Genomic DNA, 9,409 nt, shown 5'->3' with positions numbered 1-9,409 from the left:
CAGGAATAGTAAATATTCACTCTTATGAAAAGCTGATTACAGGCTTATGTTTTTCTGAAGGTGAACAGTAAACAGGTCTTAAGATACAACAAAATCCGCACGCAATTTGCAGACAAAATGGTAAGCTTTTAATAACTGCTATAACAGGAGGTGGACACTGGGGTGTACATATGCACACAAGCGCATTAACAATAACTGGAATGAACAAAATGCTTCAAATTGGTTAACAGCAACATATACAGCTTATAAAACCAGACCTCATTTGATCCTAAGAAGAACTTTCAGTCACCAAAATCCGCACGCAATTTGCAGACAAAATGGTAAGCTTTTAATAACTGCTATAACAGGAGGTGGACACTGGGGTGTACATATGCACACAAGCGCATTAACAATAACTGGAATGAACAAAATGCTTCAAATTGGTTAACAGCAACATATACAGCTTATAAAACCAGACCTCATTTGATCCTAAGAAGAACTTTCAGTCACCCACTGAAAGACTTAAAATTGAGACTTTAGGGAATAGATCAGAACTTGATGCAAACTCAGTCTTCACACAAACATACCTTTTTCTTTTGACTTCCTGTCTTGTTCTCTCTCTCTGCTTTTGCTTCTGTGCTTGTAGGATTTCCGCTCCCGGCTTTTTGATCGTCTCCTGTCCCGGCTTCGAGACCTATGTTTTCTTTCTGATCTATCATGACTTCTGCTTCTTCTTCGGTCACGACTCCTTAACATTCAGAGAAAATTGCAAAGAAGAATGTGAATATCAGCTGGTTGCTTTCTCAGTAGTAAAACAACACCACTTTCTAATACACGGATTACTTGCAGAAAACAAGTACTTAAAACAAGCCTTTGCATACTGTGTATTTCTCAGGATGTAAGCCCTGGCTTAATATCGCCTTCTTCATATACCCAAAATACAACCACACAGCTTAAAAGCATCCACTACTATGAATTACAGATCAGCTTAAGGAAAAAGCAAGATCCTGTACTTCGGCAGCATGTGTCTACTCAAAGCTCTTTTTTAAGATTTCTTCCACCACAATGGTGTCATCTACTTCTAAAACTTGAAAGAAGACAGTGAACAGGCAGCAAGAACTTATCCTTCGAACCAGTAAAATATGCCTTCACTTAAAAGATAAGCACAGTGAAGCTAACAAAGCAGTGATGTGACCCAGGCTGACAGATCAACTCCCCACAAGATTCTTACATTCTGGGAAGTTGCATGAAAATTCACACACACACACACACACACACACACACCTGCTTCGTCTTCTCTCTCTGCTTCTTGATCTTTTGTGGTCTCGTGAACGGCTGCATCTTCTGTCCGATGTTCTGCTTGAATGTCTACTCCGTGAACGGCTCCTTTTACGTCTCTCTCTATCACGAGCCCTCTCTTTTTCCTTTTCTTCTTCCTCCCGTCGCCTCTTCCTTTCCCGCTCCTCTCTTTCCCGTTCCCTCTCTTTCTCTCGCTCTTCTCGCTCTAGTTTCTCTTTTTTTAACCTTTCATCACGGTCGGGTTCTTCTGTTCTTTTTCTTAACTTCTCCTTAACAGAAAAGTTCACAGAAAGAAATGAAGATTGCTCAAGAGAAATCATCCAATATAACTTAGTTTATACATTCTGAGGCTGTAGAAGCTTAAGCTTTTAAAATACTTTAGTTTTCCAAAGGATGGCCTACAGAGCGACACTTTAAAATCCCTGAAATGGAAATCCTTTGTCTTGCAGAACCTCTTTTGCTTGTCATTCTCACAAGAACAGAGGCCACACTACAGTTCTTTACTAAACCCACAAAGAACTCCCACCTGAATTTGCATCTTTATTATAGCTAGTGTAATACACAAAAAGAACGTCAGTGCAAGCACACTGCTAAACGTGCAAGTGTACAACTCCATTTGATTTTCATATACCATCTTTGGAGTATTTCACCCACTTGACAAAGTCCACTGGACAGCCTTTTATTTACCATAGAAAACCTCCAAGCTTTTTGTAACTGTTCAGTAACTGAAGGAGATACTTACTTTTAAATCTTCTACTGTAGCTTTTATTTTGGCATAACCCATGTGCTGCTTTCCCATCAAGTGGTCGTCTACCCTGGACTGTGCATCTCCTACAATTAAAAAGGCTCCACAAACTTCACAAACTTCCATTTGCTTCTCTTGGGCTGCAAAGCTCTCAATTGTCTGAAAAATATTTGATAAAGAAAAAAGAAGAGTTTTAGCCAGAAGCCAGTGAAGAGGTTTACTGTTACTGTTGTCAAATCCTAGGCACTAAAGAGAGCTGAAAATCTTATCTGCGTGCTTTGTCTTCGAGCACTGCACCTACTAGGATGAAAAGGGCACAGAGGCTGCGTACACCTCTTCCACATAAGCTACCAGAAAAGAGTCAATTAGAGAACACAGAAAACAAGCCTTATTCCTCACTGCAAAGGGTTAGTATGTATATAGCCGTATCTGCAGCTTTCTTGCACTCTCAGTATTAAGGAAAACGTTTTCTCCTAAGATGATTTCTTTGGCATCAACTGAAATGTCTGGAGTTGCAGAATAACCATGGAATATGTCTCAAGGAATGAAAAGGCTAAAACAGCCCATGAAGAAACACAAAAAGGAATGCTGGGCTTCACCACCAAAGGCTGGTGGTCAAATTAATTCACAGTTTCAACAGACAGTCGAGAAACACACTGAAATTTCAACATAAACCCAAGAGATTATTGCTGTGCCATGATCATGAATCATGTACTATGGACACAAACACTACTGCCTGCAACATTTAAGAACTTTGAAAAGAAAGTTTTTTAATGCTGGATTAACACATTTAAACACCCTGTTATTGTCTAATAAATTCTGCACAGAACTTGCATGCCTTCAGTGTAAGGACAAGGTTATTACAAATGTAGCGTTGCACCAACTTTTGAAGAAAGTCTGACAGAACTACAAACATGTTACTTACTGAAGTTGTAGACCTCAGCAATTCTCTCTCTTCTTTTAACTGTTCAACAAGTTTCATCATTCCTTGTGCCTCTTCTACCTTCCCTTCTGAACCTAATTCTTCAATCTAAAGGACAATTAAAAAAAATCAACTGTAATTTTTAAACAAGTAGCAAAAGCAAGAGATGTCTGACAGAGGGAGGAAGAAAACCTTACCTGTTGTAGCAGTACATCAATTTTGTCAGTTAACACCTGAATCTTCTCTTCATTTTTACCAGTGGGTCCTGCTCCCTGCCAAACAGTATAAGAGTTTTTTTTTTCTTTCGGTTTGGGTTTTTGGTTTCTTTTTTTAGTTAAAATAGCTTTACAACACATTAATGTCTTCTCATATTCCAGAGACATTTCAGGAATAACCTCCTCCTGCCTCTTCTCCCATAAGGGCCTACTAATAATAGCACAGTCCAACATAAAACACTCCTCAACACAGCTCAGTCCACTCCTGCTGAGTGAAGCAAGTTCTAGTCACACTAATTCGTCCTAAATCAACAAAAACATTCAAGGCCCTGGCCCATAAAAGGTAAGATATCTGAATTCAAAGTCCTAAATTTAAACTCTGAAACTGCCATGCAGATATTACGTTATCTTTTCAGACACTCTAGTATGACTTAAAATTCCAGAGCCCACAGAACTTCTATCTTCTGAGCATAAATACAGGAAGAATCTCACTTCATTTGAAGTACTCGTTGGCAGTATAATCTCTATAGGCTGCTGGAATAGACTTACATCTGCCTCCCCCCCCGCAACTTTTGCTCTGCTCCACAGCCAATAAGCTCTCTTAACTGGATACTGACCACAGCTCCTTCTGAAGCAACTGGACTTTGCACAGAACAATTAATTGGGGCAGCAAGAAGGAGCAAGGCTACCCTAGCAGTCATGAAACAGAGTGCAGACCACAGTCACTGCTCCAAACCCAGCAGCGGATAAGAAAAAACAAGTGGAGTAAACACGCAAGATTTTTCTCCCAGTCAGTTTAAGCTTCCCATTAACAGCTCTTTAGCAACTGGAACTGAGAAAAGCTGCACAGAACTAGTTCTCTCAAACTCCTGCGATCCCATCATTGCCTGCCAATGGTGGTGCTGGAGCAGGAAGAGGCTATTGCATAAGTGTGGCAGCTAACATGGGGATTTAGCTCCATCAGCTGCTGAAAAACCCAGTACTGCCCTACTTCAGCTGTATCACCACGACACAGCTTACTAGTGGAGGGAAGGAGCAACTAAGGGTGAGAAGGTAAACTCAGGTTAACAGGATTTCCAGGGTGGAGAACAGATCCTGATTCTGAGGAAACAGAGGCAGGGAGAACAGCGAGGGACCACTGCTGACTGCAAAGGCTTGTCCTTTAAGGCCAGATGCAGTCTGCTGGCAAATGGCTGAAGAGACTTAGCTAATGGGAATCTTCTGGAAAACAATGTATTTTACCTGAAGTGAACATAAAGACACTAGCTAGAGGAAAAATTGCCTCCAGACTCACCCCAGAAGACTGTTGATTCTGTGACAGTGCCAATCGAGCATGGCCCCTTCGAATCCTGCGTTCTACCTCTGCCAGTAAGCTCTGTAAATAGCGCAAGAAGTCTCTTTCATAGCCCACCTTCATAAAACGAGAACTCTTCTCATACCTGGTAAAATATATTTAAAATGAAAGCTCAGGTCAATCCAGAATATATGAAAAACAAACAACAAAACCTGCAGTGTTATAAATTTTTGCTCAAGGTAAGAGAATAATATACACAAAAAGCGGTTAGTTTCTCATGGTGCCTTCAAGAAATTTCAAGCATACTAGAAACACTATTTGCATTAACATATCAACAACATACTTACTGTTTACGTAGGTTTTCATCATGTATTTTTTCACAAGGACCTAAAAAGACCACATAAAGTTTTAAGCTTGCATTCCTGAATGGTATATTCACATTTCATCAGCATTTGTGCACCACGACAGAAGATAGCTACTAAACGCTTCCCAAGGACTTTTATGCCTGCCTTTCTGTTTCCTTTGCTTGGAGTTTGAAAGACACATTAAAGAAAAAGAATGCCAATATGGTTTAGTAATTATAAAACCAAAGGAGATTCTGAGTGACACAGAAAATAGAATCTCCAGATCAAGTTTTACATGGGTAAAACTACACAAATAATACCTTAAACACCTGGGTCCTTAAAAAGAGAGTAAAAATTATACAGGAAGGGTAATTTTACCAAGCACCTTCTAAACTCCAGACAGTGTTCTCTGTAATAAACTGGCTACTTAGAACCTTGATCTTCAGAGTAAAATTAGGAGGTGAGTGGCCTCAGTTCACGAAGGCAGCCACATTAAAATTTCCCACCTCCCCCAGCCCATCAAACTCTCCCATGGACTTGGAAATTAATGCTAAGACAAGAAACATGTTTTTCCTACTTACCGTCTCCAAACTATACATTGTCCACATACCATCAGTTGAAAGCTACTAGTAATTTAGAGATGGCTTTCAGTTGTAACTACTACAGTAAATTAGTTTCTAAAGTAAAGAAGCTCAATAACGTATAATCCTACAAAAATAAGTTATAATTAAAGTTCTATGATTCTATGATTTTTTCACTTAGAGGAAGTAGGATCTGGAATAAACATTGCTCTTAACATACTGTACCACTGGCAATCCTTTAATAAAAAAAGCTTCTTTTCAAAGTGTTTTGACAGAGCATTACACAACAAATATCTGGCTTGCAAACAGAAGTTAAATTGCAATTCCATGTGAGTTAATGAAAATGACAAGACTTACCTAGATCAGAACGGGTGTTTGTAAATAATTCAGCTGGGCAAAAGCCACAAAGGTAGTACTTACAAACCTGACAGAGGAGAAAGAAACAGGCATCATTTTTTTAACTCCTGAATTGTCAATTTTAGGTAATCACTTCTATTTTCTAAAATTCGGCACAATAATCCCCTTTGTGCACTGAAAAATTTCTGAGTATTTTGCACATTTATGTTACTTGGTAGCAGTAAGTGCCACCATGTGCATCTCAATGACAAAAGACCAAAAATCCTACTTTCCCTTGCAATAATAGTATTTCTGAATTTTACTGCTAAATATTTAAGATTACAGGAAAGTGTCATCTATTTGTACACGTAAAACATCCTTTGATATTTCCAAAGATATTCAATCAGATTGAACTAATAAAGTTACAATTCCTTAACCATGATATCCTACAAGGGGTGAGTATGTCTGCCATGGAAGGCATAAGAGCAAGTTCCTCTTAGCTTGTCCATAGTAACCATGTTCAGCCTTCGTTTTGTCAATGCTACTGGCCAGGAGAACATGAGCCATCAGCATTCAAACATCAGGTACTGCCTCAAGGATGCTGATGCCAATTACAAGATTTAAGATCACATACAATAACTATCCGAAAGCTTCCCCATTCCAATGCTTTTCAAAATCCTTACTTTAAGAACGATAGGCAAAGAGACACTGTACCTCTTAAGGCAGACAGAGAAGACATTGATTTTAACCTGGTTTCTTGCCAACTAAGAAAGGGTTTGTTTTGTTTCTACATAGCCTATTTTTGAATTAGCAAGACAGGTTCTTTTTTATAACAGAAAAAAACCCCAACTGTTAGTGTAGCCAGGAAATACTTAACATATGATGGGATAAAACCAGCTTTGGTTAAAAAGATTATCACCCCCACCCATGAACATGGGCTTAGCTAGTCATGTTGGCCAGTTCTTGAAGTTCCTAACACAGAAATATCTCCTGTTTATCCATCACGACAGAGAAAAAGATAAAAATCAGGAATACTTTCACCCCCACCTTCATGAAGAATCTTGAACAACAAAGTCCTCAATAGACCCTTCCCCTGGATGTGACTGCCATTAACTAATTGAAGTGTCAATCCAAAACTAGCCTGGACATTCTTCTATCATCTCTTTTATGTTACACCAGTCTCTAATATCTGGCAAATTAATAATTGCTACTGTGCATTACAGCCTAGTTCTCATATTCTCACATGCGGTGTGGGCAAAGATTTGTGACATACTATTTCTAAGATGCATTTTGAAGCATTTTAACAAACTGGGGTGAAGAAGCCCAAAACCTACCGCCCACCAACACCTCACCGAAATGCCCAAGACGCCAACTAATCAAATTAGATCAGTCTGACTTATTTTTCTACACTGCCAGACTGAAAAACAGACGATGGAAGTTAAAACAGTATTGACTGCTTTGCAGATTACACAGAAAAACAACCAAGCTTTCTACTAAGCCAAGGACACGAAAAGCAAAACATCTCTTATTATACAACTGGAATACTTCTCTGGTTAGGACACTGTGGCACTCATCTGAAGCAACTTATCAAGAATAGTTATGAAAACACCACACATGTTTTTCTTTCTCAGGAAGCAAGGAGAAAGCTACTGGACAAAAATCTGGTTTCAGAGTCTGCTCTGTTCTCTGAAAGCTGCAGTATCCCTTCTTTTAATAGCAAGTTCTGTCAAGAGAGCAGTTTCTGGGATGAATTTCTGTACTAGTCAATAGAAATATAATTTCTGTCTACATTCTCTTTCTCCATTTTCTCATCTTCTCATCAAAGTATTAGGATCAATGAAAAGGCACTTCTCCTCCGCCCCCCCCCCCCCCCCCCCCCCCCCCGAAAAACTCAGGGATGGGTTAGCCAATTTCCTAAGACACAGAGAGCACAATAATAATAGTTTGAGCATTTTAGGATGTAAAAGAGTTGTAGAACGTCTTCTGTCAGCTCAAAACTTACATAAGCTAGCCTGTAACAGATCTGAAATAAGCAGCAATAAAAGAAGCAAAAGAAAAGTTATTAAGAGGAAGAAATATAATGAATTAAACCAGAAAACCAACACTAGAAATAATGAAAATTATTTTATCGTGCAGCACTGCTAGGAAAAGCCTCTTCTTATGAGCTGATAGTTACGGCCAAAAAGAATAGTAACCAATACTAAAATATGCAGCTTAAACGTATGTGACACATTGTATTAATTATTCAGATATATTAAAAACCAAAACAAAATTAAAACAAAACAACTCCTCACACACAGACAAAAACTGCAGTAGTTTTCTCCTGACTGGCTCTGGTTGCTATGGCACCTGGTGAATTACTTGACATCCTCTCTTAAGAAGCAGCCTGCAGAGAAATACATTAGAGTGGTCCACACTATTGTTTGCAGCAATTTTCTCCCTCTGCCTTACCTATGTCATTATGCTCTGCAACTGATTTCACTTTAATAGAAAAATACTACTTGAGAGAATCTTGCAGAATCTTGAAAATTATCTTTCTGGCCTAGCCTCCTCCTGTGGTACATGTGCCTTGACAGGCTGGAGATGCCAGTCAGCTGCACTTATGGTCCATCTTGACTAATCAATGATGAGTGCTAACAGAGAGGACCAAGACACAGCTGAAGCATTACCAAGCCATTAAAGCACTGAAACAGAGGTGATACACTTCAAATAGCACCACTAAACCATGGCTTATCACACTGCTGCACTTAACACAAGTCAGAATTAATATGGAAGTGCGTTCCCTATTTGAAGGGACAATACTAAACTGCACAATAGGCAGTTTAGAATCGTGGAATTAGGGGAGATACAAGCACTTACTCCTTTTTGCCAAATTATTCAGACAACTCCGCTACCAGAAAGGTGTAAGAGAGAGGAATGTTACTGTCAAACTATTGCAGCAGGATTAGCCATAGCTTGTGCCTCAAAGCCTTTAGGGTCTCACATTTCGGTAAGACACTAGAACAAATACCGACAGATGCTTGGAACTTTCCACTCTTCATCTCAATTTCACCAATCCTTGAGATCTCCTGGAGGTGGGAAAGGAGTATCCTTCACCTCGAAGTTGACTTAAGCAACAGCAAGAATGGCTACCTCCTCCAGAGTCTGTGAACCAAGACAAAGCCTTTCTATATAAAGAAAGTATTGACAGCTCCATATCAACACTTCTACATTAACATGTTTCTCTTCTGCAAGAAATTATTTACTGATAGAGAAGTATCAGTGTAACTGTAATAACCAATTCTGTAAGCAAATTCCTTTAGGAAGACAATTCCTAGTAAAAAGGCTGAGAATAAAATTCAGCAAGCTGTGTTTTATATACCAGAAAACTGTAAAATTCCTTCATTTAGATGAGTTCTTTGAAACCATTAAAGTTTACATGCATCAGACAGCAATGCTCACCCACCCAAACCCAAAGAAACCTAAGCCCTTCTCCCAAACCCCACTGTTAGAGATAACCTTCCATTACTTTCTTCCAGTAAAGTCCTCACCCCCTCCATCCTGTGGAGGATTAAGTCCTGAGATTCTATCAAGATGCAAGCCAATTTAGGTCTTTGGCATTAAAAAAAAAAAAAAAAAAAAAAAAAAAAGAGAGAGAAGTGTTAACACACCATAAATAGCCAATATTTTAAATACAGAACCTACATTTGGAGGA

At 39.0% G+C, this 9,409-nt stretch overlaps 1 protein-coding gene across 2 annotated transcripts in view; it reads right to left on the bottom strand.

Annotated features, from left to right (window-relative positions):
• Window positions 1–5,798, bottom strand: part of LUC7L3 (LUC7-like 3 (S. cerevisiae)) — a 12,488-nt gene extending 6,690 nt beyond the window's left edge. For both annotated transcript variants that reach the window (XM_010016445.1, XM_010016446.1), the window contains exons 1-8: window positions 5,737–5,798; window positions 4,802–4,841; window positions 4,455–4,599; window positions 3,143–3,217; window positions 2,949–3,053; window positions 2,021–2,182; window positions 1,264–1,547; window positions 567–727 (exon numbers count right to left, since the gene is read on the bottom strand). In XM_010016445.1, coding sequence (XP_010014747.1) covers window positions 567–727; window positions 1,264–1,547; window positions 2,021–2,182; window positions 2,949–3,053; window positions 3,143–3,217; window positions 4,455–4,577 — 910 coding nt within the window. In that variant the 5' untranslated portion in view covers window positions 4,578–4,599; window positions 4,802–4,841; window positions 5,737–5,798. The remainder of the gene's footprint in view (window positions 1–566; window positions 728–1,263; window positions 1,548–2,020; window positions 2,183–2,948; window positions 3,054–3,142; window positions 3,218–4,454; window positions 4,600–4,801; window positions 4,842–5,736) is intronic.
• Window positions 5,799–9,409: the final 3,611 nt, after the last annotated feature.

Source organism: Nestor notabilis, unplaced genomic scaffold, assembly GCF_000696875.1.
Source record: "Nestor notabilis isolate BGI_N333 unplaced genomic scaffold, ASM69687v1 scaffold15736, whole genome shotgun sequence".
Taxonomy (NCBI): Eukaryota; Metazoa; Chordata; class Aves; order Psittaciformes; family Psittacidae; genus Nestor; species Nestor notabilis.
The sequence above is the reverse complement of the archived record's forward strand: the minus strand, read 5'-3'. Positions and strand labels throughout refer to the sequence as shown.